Genomic DNA, 18,527 nt, shown 5'->3' with positions numbered 1-18,527 from the left:
AGGCACCTTGGATGAGTTTACACTTCAGATCTGCTTACAACATACTCATGTATTTATGGTTTAGAAAAACAAGCACGTTTAAACTGCAAACCACTGAAAATATCAAATGTATAAAAGTGAAAAAAAAAGTACTTAAAGTATTGCACACCAGTGTTAGGCCATTTTGGTAAACATTCCCATGCACTTGCTAAAGCACCAATTATGCTATCTGAAATTCAAAAAAATAAATGTTTGTGTTGCCAAAAATCAAACCTATATTACATTCACAGAAGAAACCAGGGCATCCTGACAGCACAAGGGCAACTTACGCATGTAGGATCAATTTAAACATCCTTTTTCTTATCCTTAATGTAACTTTTCTTTAAGTAAACACACGATCCATGCTGAATAAATAAAAAATAAATCCTTTATAAATACACAGACCCCCAACACAGCTTTTTAGTTTCTCATCTTGGATATTTCGAGTTCAGTTTCCAAACTTCTCCACAAAACATTATGACACCTGCTTCTAATGCAACCCCATTTTTCCCTGCCTCAAGTTATCCAGGAATCCTTTGCACTATTGACACTATTTACATGGCAGCAATGCAGCGCCCCCTAGAACTTGAAAAGGTTGATGAAACCCTGAGGAGACACGGCCTTGCAGCAGCTCTCTGGGTTATTGGCAGTGCAAGGATGGTTTGAATCCTGAAGTGAACAGAAAAAAAAAAATTTCAGTTATTGCCATAAAAGGACTTAAAAATAAAATAAAAGAGTGATGTATTTTCAAATAAAATGTGAAGAGCTAGAAATGAATTTAGTCTCACCTTCCAGAACAGGATGTGGCAATGTGTGCAGAACTGTAATGTGTCACTGTACTGCTCCTTGTGAGGGTAGCACCGGCACAACTTAAAATACATCTTTTTCCATTCCAAATGTCCTTTATCTGACAACATTAGGCGCTTGCGGATCTGTGAAGAACATAGCAAATTACTCTAACCAAATTTAGTGTTTGCATGCAAGATTTAAGATATAAACAGTCACATAAATATGCAAGATTCATCTTCTCTGCCATCAAGTAAAACCTTAAATGCGTTACATTCCATTTGAAGAGCCACAAACGTCTACCTGTCTGTCTGAGAAGTGATACTGGCAGAGTTTCTTCCACAACAGCCGATCTTCTGTCAGCACACTTAGGTCAGGGCATACTTGACCCAGGCTAACCAGATCTCGTCCGTCTGAGAGATGGTGCATGATGTTCAGCTGTAAGCTAGCCGGAAGATCAAGGAAGGTCATCCCTGTGTTTGTGGGCTGGACAAATGAAAGAAGAAAGTTTCTGTTTATATTCATGATCTGAGCACAATATAAAGTATGTTCTGCACGCCATCAAACAGTTGTTGTTGTTTTTTTGTAGCTTAAAGGAATAGCTTACCTCCAAAAAAATATATATATAATAATTTACCAGAGTTGTTACGGTCAACTAAAACTATTAAATTATTATTATTTTTTAATCACAAAAGGAGGCATTTATACTAGCTGTCCAAGCTGCTCTGGTGACCAAAGATGTCAAGATTTGTGTCAGCCTATTCTGATTATGTCTTTCATACTTTTCTGGACCTTGACAGTGTAATTTACTTGGCAGTCAATGGGACAGTCACAAGCCTCCCGGTTTTCATCCAAAATATCTTAAATTGTGTTCTGAAGACGAACAAAGCTTTTACGGGTTTGCAACGACATGGGGGTAAGTGATTAATGACAACATTTTCATTTTGGGGTGGAGTATCCCTTTAAGTTGATGTTTAGCTTTGGTCCACAAGTAAAATTTATGGTGCTTCTGTGTTGTTTTTTTTAAACCATATTTCAAGGTTTTATCCATTCACCTTCCTTTCACAGAAAAGAGCAGCTAAAACATTCTGCTAAACTTCTCCTTTATTGTTCCACAGAGGAAGAAAGTCATAGAGGTTTGAAACATAAGGGTGAATAAATGATGCCAGAATTTTCATTTTTGGGTGAACTATCCCTTTAACAAAATAAAAAAAAGTGAGTTTTACACTTACCCTATTGATCTGAATGTTGTCAAGCTGCTGTTGCCACTGCAGTATGTTCTCCATGCGATGCACCCAGATGTTGATGTTCCCCACCAGAACAGACTTGCCCATGTCCTGAACCAGACTGCACAACGACGCATATAGCATCTGCAGCAGTTCCTTAATCGGTCGAACATTCTGCTGATCCTCAAGAACTGAAAAAGAGTGCAAATGTTTAGTTAGTAACTAACAGTTCAAGGACGCACAACATGTGTGCAACAGTGTTGACAGGATCTGGTGTCTGTCACAGGATACTTTAAGTTCATGCCTGATGCTTTGCTTTCATAACCCACATATCAAAACAGAATACCTTTCCGTTATGATTAGGACATTTAAATCATAAACCAAAGAATAAGAAGAGTGACAGGTAAATGAATAAAGCGGTTTGAGTATGACGTAGCCTACAAACTGAGCAGTTTAGTTTCCCATAACAACCTGCACCTTTGTTTAGCTGAGACGACTTTTGGTTTACAATACATCTGACATTCCTGTTTGCTCTCTGAGGCTTGTTGCTTTTTCCAGTGCAGGCAATTATGAAATTTCCAATCAGCTATGAGCTACTGGCCAAGCCCACCAAACAAATTTTGTTACGAGAGATTACAGACAACAGAATGAACAGCTACTTTGTTGCCTAATTTTTATTTCTTATTAGCCACAAGAGAATTTCAGTACAAGCCTCTGAGTAAATAATCTTTGTGAAGATGTAAATGTAAACAGACATTGTTGATTCACATTGGCTAATGGTTTTGCAAATGAGATGGTGAAGATGTGAGACACTAGCAAGAAAGCTTACCTTTCTGCACAACCCTTTCCAGAATGTTCATGTAGTTTTTCTGTGCCACTCCGCTCAGCGAAGGCAGTTGGGACTTGGCGATCAGCTCCAGCAGCTGAAATGTTAGACATAAATTTCAGAGGTCAGACTAAGAGACTGTGTGTTCCAGCATTACTTACAGACTGTTATATTCCACTCTCTTCAGCCTTGGCAAAAACAAAAGGCTCAGAAAACAGACACTCTCTCTCTGTACACGTGCACTCTGGCTTATGTCTGTTCAGCAGTGTTATTGTTTAGACGTTTTGAAGACAAAAGGTAACGGTTCCTTCAGATGCTTCAAATGGATGGTAAAACAAAGTGCTAACTTTACTGTAATTCTGTTTGTGGATATGCATGCTATCAGCTTGACAAGAGTAGATTCCCAACACCAAGTTCATTTTCAAAAGGAAGGACAGCCAAGAGCAGATAGTGAGAGCTGTGTTGTGTTGGGCGGCATGACTGGCATGTAATATCAGCACAGTCCACATCATGGAGCAACACTGACCCACACTCGACCCAGCAACATGTAAGCATTGTCATTCTTCCCCTCCCCTACAGCGAGCCCCTGATGACAGATGCTCCAAAAGTCTTCATGTGGAGGATGAAAGTTTGGGTTGGTACAATTTTTAAGTTTTTAAAAGACGCTCACCAAGGCTGCATTTATTTTTAATACTTTTAAAAATGTATTCTTGTAATGGCAACGCTGATTTTCAGTAGCCATTACTACAGTCTTTAGTGTCACATGATCTTTCAGAATTCATGCTAATATGCTTTGCCTTTTTTTTTTTTTTTGGCCTTTTGCTCAAGAAACATTTTTATTTACATGGAAATCAGGATTTGTTTTTGACAAATAGAAAGTTCAAAAGTATTTATTTAAAATAGAAATCTTTTGCAACATTATAAATGTATTTTCTGTCACTTTAATGGCTGAATAAAATTACAGAAGTATTTATTTAAAAAAAATAAAATAAATTACTGACCCCAAACTTTTGAAAACTAAATAAAAAGGATATAAATTTACTAGCTTAGTATATATTTTATTTGCCTGGCCCTTTAGAATAATATGACAGTTCCTCGTAATAGGACATTTAAATCATAAACCAAAGAATAAGAAGAGTGACAGGTAAATGAATAAAGCGGTTTGAGTATGACGTAGCCTACAAACTGAGCAGTTTAGTTTCCCATAACAACCTGCACCTTTGTTTAGCTGAGACGACTTTTGGTTTACAATACATCTGACATTCCTGTTTGCTCTCTGAGGCTTGTTGCTTTTTCCAGTGCAGGCAATTATGAAATTTCCAATCAGCTATGAGCTACTGGCCAAGCCCACCAAACAAATTTTGTTACGAGAGATTACAGACAACAGAATGAACAGCTACTTTGTTGCCTAATTTTTATTTCTTATTAGCCACAAGAGAATTTCAGTACAAGCCTCTGAGTAAATAATCTTTGTGAAGATGTAAATGTAAACAGACATTGTTGATGATTCACATTGGCTAATGGTTTTGCAAATGAGATGGTGTGAGACACTAGCAAGAAAGCTTACCTTTCTGCACAACCCTTTCCAGAATGTTCATGTAGTTTTTCTGTGCCACTCCGCTCAGCGAAGGCAGTTGGGACTTGGCGATCAGCTCCAGCAGCTGAAATGTTAGACATAAATTTCAGAGGTCAGACTAAGAGACTGTGTGTTCCAGCATTACTTACAGACTGTTATATTCCACTCTCTTCAGCCTTGGCAAAAACAAAAGGCTCAGAAAACAGACACTCTCTCTCTGTACACGTGCACTCTGGCTTATGTCTGTTCAGCAGTGTTATTGTTTAGACGTTTTGAAGACAAAAGGTAACGGTTCCTTCAGATGCTTCAAATGGATGGTAAAACAAAGTGCTAACTTTACTGTAATTCTGTTTGTGGATATGCATGCTATCAGCTTGACAAGAGTAGATTCCCAACACCAAGTTCATTTTCAAAAGGAAGGACAGCCAAGAGCAGATAGTGAGAGCTGTGTTGTGTTGGGCGGCATGACTGGCATGTAATATCAGCACAGTCCACATCATGGAGCAACACTGACCCACACTCGACCCAGCAACATGTAAGCATTGTCATTCTTCCCCTCCCCTACAGCGAGCCCCTGATGACAGATGCTCCAAAAGTCTTCATGTGGAGGATGAAAGTTTGGGTTGGTACAATTTTTAAGTTTTTAAAAGACGCTCACCAAGGCTGCATTTATTTTTAATACTTTTAAAAATGTATTCTTGTAATGGCAACGCTGATTTTCAGTAGCCATTACTACAGTCTTTAGTGTCACATGATCTTTCAGAATTCATGCTAATATGCTTTGCCTTTTTTTTTTTTTTTGGCCTTTTGCTCAAGAAACATTTTTATTTACATGGAAATCAGGATTTGTTTTTGACAAATAGAAAGTTCAAAAGTATTTATTTAAAATAGAAATCTTTTGCAACATTATAAATGTATTTTCTGTCACTTTAATGGCTGAATAAAATTACAGAAGTATTTATTTAAAAAAAATAAAATAAATTACTGACCCCAAACTTTTGAAAACTAAATAAAAAGGATATAAATTTACTAGCTTAGTATATATTTTATTTGCCTGGCCCTTTAGAATAATATGACAGTTCCTCGTAATGGTTTGCATTTAGTTGCAAAGACATGCAAAAGCTATTCGTATTACGCAGTTATCATTATCAAAGGTAAATTCACACCGCTAAATGACAGTGATATGACGTACTATAAAATTACTGACCCCAAACTTTTGAAAACTAAATAAAAAGGATGTAAATTTACTAGCTTAGTATATATTTTATTTGCCTGGCCCTTTAGAATAATATGACAGTTCCTCGTAATGGTTTGCATTTAGTTGCAAAGACATGCAAAAGCTATTCGTATTACGCAGTTATCATTATCAAAGGTAAATTCACACCGCTAAATGACAGTGATATGACGTACTATAATATTACAAGGTATTAGGAGTCTTTGTTTAAGTCTTCTTAAAGGTCTGTTTTTCCATCCCTACTAAACCTAATCTCTGTAATCGAGCTCTAACGCAACACCAGCGCGAGGCCAGACAAGCAAGAGACAAACTGCAAGATAAACCTGACACTACTGTGTCTCAACAGCGCCTGGAAATGTCTAGTAAAAGAAATGCACGTATGATGCACTGAACTGAATTTTAATGACCTTAGCCAAAAAGGTTCAAGTAAACAACTTGATCCTGATCCTATGATTACCTGTCATCTGAAGTGATCACAAGGATTCATGACCCAATTCGCCAGCACCTTAAGCTCATCATAGCTGACTCTATACCACAGTGGAGTCAAGTGATCGGATCAGAATTCAGGGTCACAATGCAGACAGATAGAGAGAAGGGCCTGTGAAGGGGCGGGGGAAGTTAATGAGCACCTAAGTCACTTGACTTTCCGTTCTGGTTTCATAAGCTTTCTCAACCTCAGCTGTCTGCTGGGACACTGCGGAACAGTGACCTCAACATCACACCGACCTGTGTTTATCTGCTCTTAGCCAACGACCTTTGCTTTAATCAATGGAACAAGTAAATCTAGAAGAACATCCTTTCATCAGTGACCCTAAACCAGAGCAGTATTGGCCAACTTAAGGAGCACTTGAGTTTAAGAGACTTTAGCTACACTGAGAGTTCAAATTAAAACACACCGACAAGTACATAAAAACACTACCATGGTCCTTGTGCATTTGCCATGAAATGGCCCTAGAGGCCCTCTTGTCTGGTGTGCGATGATAAGAATGAAAACAGTAGCAGATACCCGGAGCCCAAGACTTAAGTTAACCCTTTCCTCTTCAGAGACTGAGCCTGGCTATTATCACTGTGTGCTCTGCTACAAATAGACGGGCGGAAACTCACCCTTACAACATAATTGAATCGCCTGGTGTCCTTGATGGCACTGCAGAAGTCCAAGCGATTAAATGCTTCTCCCAGAGTACAATATCCATGACGCTGTGTGAAATGATCAAAGAGGAGTTAGCCGACTATTAATTCACACTCTGTCATACTGCAGGAGATAACAGGCCTTACCTCTTTGGTGCTCCCTTTGTGGACATAAATCCATTTGTCTTTGTGAAAATCTGCAAAGAAGAAATAAGTCAAGATTTTTGCAGTAACAGCAGTTCGAATTTCACAAAGAAACAGTGACGATACTCACAAGGAATCTTTGTGTTGTTGTTCAGCAAGTCCTTCTTTCGCTTCTTTGCAGCCACATCATAATTAATGCTGAGGATCAAATTCTCCTTGTCATGCTCTTCTTTGCAGTAGCTGAAAGCAGAGTGAAGTGGTTTATAAATGCTTTGTGTAGGATATATCTGCATAGTTTAGAAACCTGTTTGATGAGTAGGCCATAAAGCAATTTCTCATCCGTACCTCAGTCATTCTTGAGAAGTGGGACAAAACAGGGTGCAAAATTGAAAAAATAAAACCTTGTACTCAGACAAATGAAACTACATTTATGTATCTTATATGTACTAAGCTACTGAGCTATGCTTTGATACAACCTCCCAACTTTTCTCTTTTTAAAATATTTTTTATTTTTAAACCTAATAGCAGTTACCCTTGCTGGACCCGTTTTGTCCCACGTCTCAAGAATGACTGAAGTACAACAGTTCTAGAAACAGTAAACAGTTCAGCACATGACGTGCCCCACTATCCTGGTATTAATAGCAAGGTGATTAACAGACGATGAGTGTGTGTGTGTGTGTGTGTATATATATATATATATATATATATATATATATATTAATCTTCAGTAATGAAACAACTTTCTGACCGCAAAGTGAATCTGCTGTCAATGGGTTTTCCATGTATAAACGCTTTTATTGATCAATTTGGCGTAGATCTTGCGTCTGCAGCAAACTACGCCATTTGTTTGATGATGCTGTTAGTGGTGAACAAGGGAAAATATCAGGTCAAACACTTAAAATGCAAATGTTGAAGCGTTAAACACTTACCTCTTCCTTTCTGAAACATTGTTATTCGTCTCGTTCTCATTTTTCGTCGTTTTTTTCCAGCCGTCCTCGGTTTTCACCCAGCTTTGACCAGGAGACCGCCAGTCTTGTCCAAGAAACGGCATTGTCAAGATGCGAAAACCAGTGACAACGAAAGAAAATCTGTTAGTATTACACTTGAGAAGCTGTTATTTTAGTGATTTTCTCGTGTGTTGACTGCTATATTATATCATGTTGTGAAGGCGTTTCTGATGATAAAAGTGCGCAGCTGTATTTATATCGTCAGGAGGACAATCCGGAAATGTTCCTGGTCCCGCCCCCTTTGGACCGCGTTCTCCAACACGTGGCTTTGTTTATCATCTTCCTTAATATTGCAAAATCTCACTGGAAACATAAGCACACGTAGAGTTCAGTACGCTGCTGGATCATCTGTCCTCATGCGCGTATGAAATATCATATAGTAAATTCAGTTTTATCGTTGGCGATGAACACCAGATTTCTTATTTTCTTGTGAACAAACAAGAAAACGACTCTTCAAAAAATCCCAGACGTGATCTGAACATAGAAAGCTGACTCCTCTGTTGATTTCCCCTTATGACTAAGATCATAACATTAACTGTAGTAGCTACCATTGTATAAGTGTATGCTTCATAAATAAGATAAAAGTCTGTGAGAAAGTTTGGGATTTTGGATCAAGAGGAAAAGAATCATGTGTGTGAATGACCTTTGTAATTCTCTTGTATCCGAATATGCAGACTATATTGACTGTAAAGAAGTGGGTCAAACAAAGGCTGGTTATCCGTTATGAAAAAAGTGTGTATGTTTTTACCGTATTACTGAACCTTTTAGTAACATGATCAAAGTCCAATTGACCTCCTATTAACATAACACCATCAGTTTCATAAAATGAAACTGTCAGGGAGCAGCACTTCACACCATGATAAGGAAATATAATATTTTGAAGTTGATTTCATCAATACCTGTTTGTGGTAATGAGTTGCATACTGAGCAAGAAATGTGACCCAGCTGCCCTACATTATGATGTAATGAGAGCTGATGGAAATGAGAAACTCGCAGCTTCCTTTTATCATTTAATCGCTTTAAGACAGACATAAGAGGTTCTCTGTGTTGATTGTTTACTTTCAGACACTTTAATTATTTTCAGCTGAAAATGGTTGCGTGTGTAGGTTTTAGTAGTATATTAACAGTTTTACACTTCCTTGATGCTAAAACTAACACTATATTGTAATTACCAGAGCTGTGGGTTTCATTTTAAACTGAGATGTATTTACATTAGATATTAATGATACCTAAATGAGTCAACACAATGTGTGCAAACTGATGTAAAATGAGAATTTTACACACACACACACACAGACATTATTCAATTATTTTGCATTATAAAGAGTTTTTCTGGAATGTTTTTCCAGACAGGCAGAACTGAGCTTGTGCATATTTTAGAGCAAACTTTTTTTTCTCTTGAAATCAAAACAGAAATGTATGCTACGCGATTGTTAAACAGTCATTTGAGATTCAAAATGCATTCTGGCATGTGATAAAGTTTACAGGAAACATTTCTCAACAATTTGTCTCCTCATCTCCTCACTACAGCACTGATGTAACCTGACTTGGCTGGGTTCTGTATACTATTCTGCATACTGTGTTTAAAGAGGAGTAGAAGGCTCCAGAACTAGTGTCTCTCTACTGCCCCTTGCCAGTCTGGTTGACTGTAAAAGATGCAGAAGGTCACAGATCCTTCACCAAGTGGCAAATGAAACATGCATCAGCAGGAGCACATGACAAGATGCATAAGCACATGCACAGAGTGTGACTGTAGTGACATTCATACAGTGAACCATGTCGCTTCACAGGACCCAATGTGTCATACTTTCCAAGTAATCTGTTTCCAGTAAGGATGATATTTCACTTTAGAAGTGTGTATTTATAAATTAAATAAAAATAAAAAAAATTATATATTTATTTTGCATTACAATTTCCATGGAATAAATTATTTCAATTATGAAAATATACTACAAGTTTAGGATCAGTGATATTTTTTGGAAAGAAATTATTACTTTAATTCAGCAACAGTGCATTAAACTGATCAAAAGTAATATTAAGGTTTATAATTTCAGACACATGATCCTTTGAACTTTTTATTCTTCAAATAATCATGATCAAATATATCACGGTTCCAAAAAAAAAAAGCGGTAAATCTTAGGGCTGGGTTTTGACACAAATTTCACGATTCGATTCGATTCTCATTCACAAGCTTGCGATTATTTGCGAAAATAATAAAGTTACAATTACATAATATTTCTACTTCAATTCGTTTTTTTAATATAAACATAATGAAACTTGATGGATGTATTCAAACAAATTAAACATTGAAGAACAGTAAACTGTATAATGAATATGTTATATGGTGCATATATTTAGCAAAATGCCCCTCTCTACAGTTTATTTTTCTATCTGACTAATGAGTTTATGGTTCCCAAATATGTTTTTTTCTGAGGTAAATGGGACATTATGTGACATTGTTTACAAGCCGATATATTGGCGTCTTTGCGCGACTGAAACACTGATTGAGCGATTACATGAGACAGGATACAGATTGTAAAGTTGTACTCTTTATTTTAACTTACCTTCGGATGTTTAGTCACGTTTATTTTGTGCTGAAACTGGTATTAATGTGGAGGAGATGATCAGTTCACGTGCGACTCGCGCTGCCGCGTCTGTTGAACTGAGGCACCGATCTGTTGCCAACTCTCGCAAGATAAATAAGCAACCACAGCTTAAAAAACGAGCCCAAAGCAAGCCCAATATTTTTTTGATGATTAATATCAGCAATATTATTTATTATAAATTATTTATTACTAATAAATGAACCAGCAACATATTAAACTGAAACCACTCTTTTATCTGAGAAGCAAAAACAGATATGTTATTTTACAAAAATTAGCAAACTGCAACAAAGTGAGAACAAAAAACTCATCTCCAATCACCTGTGAGCAGAACAGGATTGGAGAGATGGAAAAGGAGAAAAACACAAGAGCTTCAAAGGGGAACTGTAACATAGCCACATATTTATAGCCTTCTAAAATATAGGCTATTCGAACCAAATGTATAGGTTATATAGTTTTAGTATTAGTATAGGACTACTTGTTTTTTATTACAGCCCATGATAATTAATACATTACAAAAACATTGTAAAAATTAAAAATTAGGCTAAAACAAAGTCATCCCACTCCTCTACGTCTACTTCTGTCATCGCTTGGATTACAGCGTCACGCGCCTTCTTTTTGAACGTGATTTTCTCCAATAAGGGGGAGGAGGGGGCGGAACATTTGGCAAATTAAACTGCAGCACTTATATTATTGCACTGGTTGGCTATTAACTGTGAGCAGACAGAGTGTCAACCAATGCATTGGAGAATACGGCGAACATAAATAAAGAAACGAAGTTGCGTGTCAGATTTCCCTAACAAGCAACCACATTTTTAAAAATAAACCCAAAAAACCGCAAGCCGCGTCCCGGGATTTTTTCACGCAACTTTACAAAAAAAGAAGCCCAAAGTAGCGTATAATACGCGGACTTGGCAACTATGTCTCTCACTCCACATTAAACAGCGCCAAAACGGCATTTATTGTTTGAATACTGCCAGAATTTGAAATCTAAGACTGTTTCATATTAAAAGTACCATGGATGGGTACATATACTGGATGGGAAGTGCCCTTCAATGTTCCTTCCATTAACTGACAACAGGCTATACTAATCGATTCTTGGGATTTAAAGGGGTCATATGATGCGATTTCAATTTTTCCTTTCTCTTTGGAGTGTTACAAACTCTTGGTGCATAAAGAAGATCTGTAAGGTTGCAAAGACTAAAGTCTCAAATCCAAAGAGATATTCTTTATAAAAGTTGAGATTCAACCACGCCTACCTAAAACGGCTCGTTCTAACACGCCCCCACATATCTACGTCACTATCTGGGAAGATTTGCATAACTTCGCACAAATGTTCACACAAAGAAAGAAGGCGTAACTTTTATTCTCGCTGTAGTATTGTTGCCGCCGCCGCCATGTCGTGAAGGCGCTGTGTTTCGTTGTGAAAGCGAAACTTTGTTTGGCCTTCAAAAAGAGGATGATATCTGCTTCGTCATGCCTGGAACTGATCCGTGCTGGTTGCTGAGGAAATACAACAACTTTGCGCTGTGGATCGCCAGATCGGCTTTCACCGTGGACGAAGCGGAGTCCAGCCCGGGGTCATCACATGTGGTTACCGCAAGCTCTCCTTCGTCGAATCCGCCGGCCGCGCCGTTCTCAAGTCCGCCGCCTCTGCTCACTCTAGCCCTCCGTCCGTTCCTCACTCTAGCACCCGGCCTCTGCTCACTCTAGGCCGCCGTGTGTGACTACTTTGTTTGGCCTTCCAAAAATGGGCACGACTAGAAATCAGTTGTTAAGTTGTATATACAACACTGTTCCAGAACACTTCAACCCAAATATTCAGATGTGTGCAGTACATTTTATGGAGGACCGTTTCCTGATCCTGTACTACAATGCCGGCTGTTCTGACACACAGACTGTAGGTACGTTTTTTATATTTAAAGAGTTTTTATATTTTATATTTTTTACAGACCGATGAGCTTCATAAAAATCGATGCGTTTCAGAAAGGCGGGGCATAGAGGAGAAACAATAATGTACAGTATGTGGAAAATAATGTGTTTTTTTAACCTTAAACCGCATAAACACATTTCATTACATCAAATACACAAAATAATGTTCTTTTTAGCAACATCATATGACCCCTTTAAGAATCTATATCGTTCCGTAAAAATGAGAATCGATTAATATCAAGGTATCGATATTTTTTATTCAGCCCTAGTATAGCTGTTTTTTATAATAATAGCATATGTTTCTTGAGCAACAAATCAGCATATTAGAATGATTTCTGTAGGATTATGTGATTTAAGAATTATAAACATTTTCTTATTACATCTTTAAAATATTTAAATAGAACACACACACACACATGTAGTTTACATTTTTTATTTATAAATTTACCAATTGAATTCTAGTTTTATTCAGAAGGAAGAATAATGAGTATAGCGTCATTGTTTAATTTAGGAAACATTAATAAGCACAACATTTAGGCAGATATCCAATATAAATTATGTTATGGTAGTCTAAACTTTTTAAAAGACAGAAATGTTTTAGTAACATTTTGACTTGAGACCCATTTCATTAGCTTTTCATTCCAACAGTTTAGCTGCACATCAGGAAGGCATTTGCCTCAATTGCAAGGCAAATACATTCAACAACGTGACATTTGTTCTTCTCTTAAAATATCTTTTCCCAAGCCATGGTCACTGTTTGGCTCTCAGCTCAGGGACAAGTGCTATGAGGGGATTTCCTAGACGTGTAGATGGCTAGATGAAATCATATTTTAATTTCATGATTTAAAGCTAAGAAAAGCTCAACATTTGTCTGTGAACGAGCAAAACAAGTAAATGTTCAAGTAACGATGTGGATGGAAATGTCTAGAAGTGTTTTTGTTTTGCGTTCATGTCAGCGGACACGCACACATGCTCACTAACACACCTGTTGCTGTTGCTCTTACACTGATTTCATCATTCCCTCAGGTTCACTCTGTGAAATGTTTCAATTTACATCCTGGACCAACCAAATCTGCGATCTGGGCCAGCCACATGATTTCGGGGGGTGTAAAGTTCTCCCTTGTTTGTTTCCCAAAATAACATCAGATCACCTATAGCCTTGACTGAACCCCACCATTCAGCACATGTTCAGATATGAATTTGACTTGGTATAATCAATGCAAACCTCACAGAGCACATGCAGTATATAGGTCTAATTTTGCATTGTGTAATCAGAACACAGATATTGTTGTTCACCTTTTTATCATCCTTAATGTCAAAGTTCAAAGAACTTGTATAACTTGTGAATTGTGAATTTATACCACCAAAGAATTCACACTATCAGAAGAAACAGTAGCAAGTCTCTCAATGGCTCATCAAAACCTCCTTTGTGATTCGCAGTTTCATGTCTGGGCATGTTGACACTTGTTACAGTGACATGAAGACATGTAAGACTCAAAAAGGGCAGTAACACTCATACTCAGACACACATTTCTCTCACATCTGCTGCCTTATGTTTCACACCTCCCGTGGCATGTCAAATGATGAGCTTCTTCATCTGTGATCTAGGTACTGTAGGATGATGCATCACAACAGAGCTATGTAACAATTTATAAGAATGCATTTCATTTCAAATAGAAGAGATAATACATTTAAAGGATCAAATAAACAGATATGTTGCTATACAAAGATGTTGTTTTTATTTAGCAATTAAAGGGATAATTCGCCAAAAATCTGAATTCTGTTATCATTTGAAACTGTTAAATTTTTGACAGAAATGAAAGCAAGGCTCTGAGAAATATTGTTCAGCTGACAAAATGCCTTTTGGAAAATTACATTTAATATACAAATGTTAAAAAAAAAATCTTAAATATATACATGCATGTGTGTATTTATATATACATAATAAATGTACACAGTACACACACATATATTTTGATTTTGGATGCGATTAATTGTTTGACAGCACTAGTGGAAATATAAAAGGTTTAAAAATGTTTTTAAAAAGTTAGTGCGATCCAATTTTTCTTTTATAGTATTTTGTTTTGGGTTCCACAAGAAAGCAAGTCAGCAGGTTTGGATCTACATGAGACTGAGCAAATGATTACAGTGTGTTTTTTAGTTTATTTTTTTGGATGAACTATACAATTTAAACGGCCAGATAAGTCAACTTACAAATAACACACAAAAGCATTATTAATTTTTATGAACCATTTAATGATACACATAATTGTTCAATTAAACTCATTTTCAACAGGATGTAACCACTACATACTTGGGGAAAAAAACATGAATAAGAAATCAGTTTACAAAATGAAGGAATGTATTTACATAAAAGTACTCATGTAAACTTAACACTGTGCAACAGTGTCAAGTGCAAAGTAATACTGAACAGATTCAAAGGTAACATGTTAATCAAAAATCAAGTTAAAAAAATATCATACTTGTATCTGCTATATGATTTAAGCTTAATTTTTAATATTTTCAGCTATTTTAATAATTATTACTAGTTATTTTACTAATACTTCACATACATTCAAAAAACAACATGTGCAAACACGTTTAGAGACCTTTGAAAAATGTGTGCGTCTTATTACTTTGCTAACGTAATATGCTTTGTATTTTTACTCTATATTTTTCTCAGTATGATCTGTCAAATACAGGTTAGAAAGAGACAGACCTTTATAAACCTGTATGAAGTTACTACGAAGCTACATTGTCACATAAATACATTCATGTAGGCAGAAACTTATCAGAGAGATAGACCAGAGGTACTGAGCCATGGTCAAATAGCTTGAATGGCAGTGTTCCCATTGATGCCCATGAGTCTGTCATTGTGTCGTAGCAGTCAAAGCTGTCTGAATCTTCCACACTCTCATGGGTGTTAATGAAACGGCCCCCGGTGACATAGATCTTGTCATTGACTACAGTAGCGGAGTGATGCATCTTCCTGGCCTTCATATTTTCACATTTTTCAAACCTGTTGGTTTTAACATCATAGACTACCATTCTTCTAGTATAGCCTGTTGAGACAAAAAAAATTTTGTTGACATGAAACGGAAATTGCAATTGTTTTTTCTTTCCTATTTTGACATATGCTAACAGACTGTAATCATTTGATAAAAAATACAGTAAAAACATTTATATTAACATAACAAATATTACTACAATTTAAAATAACTGTTTTCTATTTGAATGTATTTTAAAATGTAATTTATTCCTGCATGGCAGAGCTGAATTCTTAAGCAGCCATTACTCCAGTCTTCCATGTCACATGATCCTTCAGAAATCATCCTTCTTTCAATAAATAAACAAATAATTCCAAAGTTTGATGATTTGCATAGATAATTTAGAATAATCACTTCAACGGGCAACAAAAAAATAAGAATTTTGATTTCATGGAACGCTATTTTTACAATAACACACACACACAAAAAACCTCCTTACCGCCTACAATGTATATTTTATCATCAATCACTGCAGCTGGTGCACAGACGTTCTTCACCGTCCTTGTTTCCATCCTACACCACAGATTCCTTCCTATGTGGTACATCTATCAAGAACAAACATCTTTTACCACTTCAAAATCATTGAAATTTGTGCTCTTTACAATTAAACATCAAAAACAACCCTGAAATATCAAACCTGGATCATTCGAGCTGGTTTCTGCATGGCATCTTCTCCTCCGAACACATATATTCTCTGGTTATGCGCAGCTACAGCTGGGTGCAGAACTGCGGTGGGCATGGGGGCCATGGCCTACTATTGGTTGAACATGGTGTCGTATCGCTCTACTTCATTGGACAACTGTCCATCAGCCGTCAATCCACCCAGTACGAAAATGAAATGTAGGTACACTCTTAAAAATAAAGGTGCTTCATGATGCCATAGAAGAACCTTTTTGTCTAAATGGTTCCATAAAGAACCTTTAACATCTGAAGAACCTTTCTGTTTGACAAAAGGTTTTTTGTGGCGAAAGAAGGTTCTTCAGATTACAAAAAGGTAAGAAAGATGGTTCTTTAAAGAACCTTTGACTGAATGGTTCTTTGTGGAACCAAAAATGGTTCTTCTATGGCATCGCTTGAAGAACCTTTTGAAGCACCTTTATTTTTAAGAGTGTAGGTGGAGCTCTGATGGTGTGTATCGAGGCATCAGCATGGGTTCGCCAATTCTCCATTGGTTTGTTTTGAGAGAAAGCGTGTAAACGGTGTTGCTAGGTGTGCACTGGCCTCCTGCTCTCATGGTTAAGCCACCCAGAACGTAAAGGATGCTGTGCATGCAGACATAAGCAGGTCGGTAGAGCCGTAAAGGGACTTTTGCAAGCCACTGCCAGCAGTGAGTTTGCTCGTCGTAGAGTAGCGCTTCACGAGACGTCCGCTCACCATTCTTACGACCTCCTACTACTACAAGAGCCTCCTTGCAGTTTTGACGTCGCGGTGCAGCCCACATGGGCTCAAGATCGCCAGGACAATGAGTGCCGACAGAAAAGAGAAGACAACGAACAGATTCAATAATTTCTGTGCATAAAGATGATGACTGGACTAGAGGGTCGTTGGCAATAAACTGGAAAAGATATGAAGGGTGGACATGTCTCAGTCTCACATGACGGAACAAGTCATGGATGGTGCCACGTCTGGAGAATGGGTCGTGATGGATCCAAGAAGAGTCTTAAATACTTGCTCCTCTTCAACGCAAAGTCTGTCATCTTCCAAGTAGCTCACCAATTCGGGTAGCAAGAATTCGCAGAAGTCTTCGGAGACAACCACATCTGAGAAGCTCTTCACGGCCAGCTCTATTGCTTTTTCCCTCAAGCTTGAGCAGTGCAGGATTTCTGCGAGCCGGATCATGCTCGAGAAGTTGTCTGGACTGAGCTGGGCCTGCAGGAAGGTGGAGCAGGCCTCAAAAAGTCTTCCGTACTGAAGCATTGAGGCAGTTTGCATCAGAGGGAGAACCAGCTCCATGGTGATGCTGATGGACCCAGTGTAAACATACTCCACCATACTCGTAAGGATGTCATAAGGAACACCTTGGAGGTTTATCTGGGGCTTCTGGGTCTCCAGGAAGCTGCTGCAAAACATAGCATAGAAGTAAGGGCTGCTGGACACCAGAACATTGCGGTGACATGGGATCTCTTTGCCCTCAGAGCAAAGCACAACATCTGTGAGAATTCGGTCCTAAGGTATTCAACTCCAGGAGGAGAGTGGAAGTCAGGATTTAGTCTTTAAAATGCAAGACTTCTGATATTGCCTCATCTAAGCTGTAAAAAAAGGGAGGTTTTATAATCATAACATTTTCTGTAATTTGGATACTTGTTGCCACAATTGCAGAAGATATTTTTCTTTGTGTACATGAAAACAATAATTGCAGCAGTTTAGATGCATTTCATATTACTACTCGAATGATTTTAAAAATGAAGCGATATTATATTTACACCTTTTAGCTTTTATCTAACATTCAGGATACACATTTTCTCTTCTCATCTTTTCCATTGGAAGCCCATGACCTTCGGACTATAGCATCATGCCCCATACAAATATATCATTTATTATATATATCAAAGTATGTTTATAAAAATGAATGCTTTGAATAAATAATTAACATTCATATCTTTCTGACTGACACAATGACATGCTTAAACATTAGTGTGAAGTTGCATCTGTGAAACTCAAGTCATATTATTCAGTGAATATTTTCAAAAGCATCACATATGCATGACTTATTCAGCAATTCCACATATTAAGATACCTATAGAAAGGAAGAAGATAAAAGACGGAAAAAAGGACCCCTAGTCACCATATTTTATAGCCACACAATGTTCATCATACAATCATATTAATCTCCCAAGACTAGAGTCGTCCAGTTTGCCTGAAGACTGACATATCATAAACACATGCTGTTATCTACAATCTACACAGGTGTTGTTGTGTCTACAATCAAAACATCTGCTCGGAGACCTGGTTTGTCAGCCATATCTTGCCTTACCTTGTCTCAGCTGATCTGAAGCACAT

At 37.4% G+C, this 18,527-nt stretch overlaps 1 protein-coding gene and 1 pseudogene across 2 annotated transcripts; both read right to left on the bottom strand.

Annotated features, from left to right (window-relative positions):
* Positions 1-34: 34 nt before the first annotated feature.
* On the bottom strand, positions 35-8,154 carry LOC107595486 (F-box only protein 32-like). Of its 2 annotated transcripts, XM_016285902.1 has the most exons (9): positions 7,868-8,153; positions 7,069-7,178; positions 6,942-6,991; positions 6,771-6,863; positions 4,424-4,517; positions 2,037-2,221; positions 1,108-1,290; positions 807-950; positions 35-687 (listed from the first exon to the last, which is right to left on the bottom strand). In XM_016285902.1, exons 1-9 carry the CDS (start codon positions 7,987-7,989, stop codon positions 598-600), a joined length of 1,071 nt encoding a protein of 356 aa, XP_016141388.1. In that variant the 5' UTR covers positions 7,990-8,153; the 3' UTR covers positions 35-597. The 2 variants fall into 2 exon arrangements, with proteins under 2 accessions (XP_016141388.1, XP_016141396.1); XM_016285910.1 differs by lacking the exon at positions 6,771-6,863 and having other exon boundaries at positions 7,868-8,154.
* Positions 8,155-15,024: 6,870 nt separating this feature from the next.
* LOC107595505 (kelch-like protein 38) lies at positions 15,025-18,527 on the bottom strand (annotated as a pseudogene).

This window comes from Sinocyclocheilus grahami, unplaced genomic scaffold (genome assembly GCF_001515645.1).
Source record: "Sinocyclocheilus grahami isolate Dianchi unplaced genomic scaffold, SAMN03320097.WGS_v1.1 scaffold11.1, whole genome shotgun sequence".
Classification (NCBI taxonomy): Eukaryota; Metazoa; Chordata; class Actinopteri; order Cypriniformes; family Cyprinidae; genus Sinocyclocheilus; species Sinocyclocheilus grahami.
The sequence above is the reverse complement of the archived record's forward strand: the minus strand, read 5'-3'. Positions and strand labels throughout refer to the sequence as shown.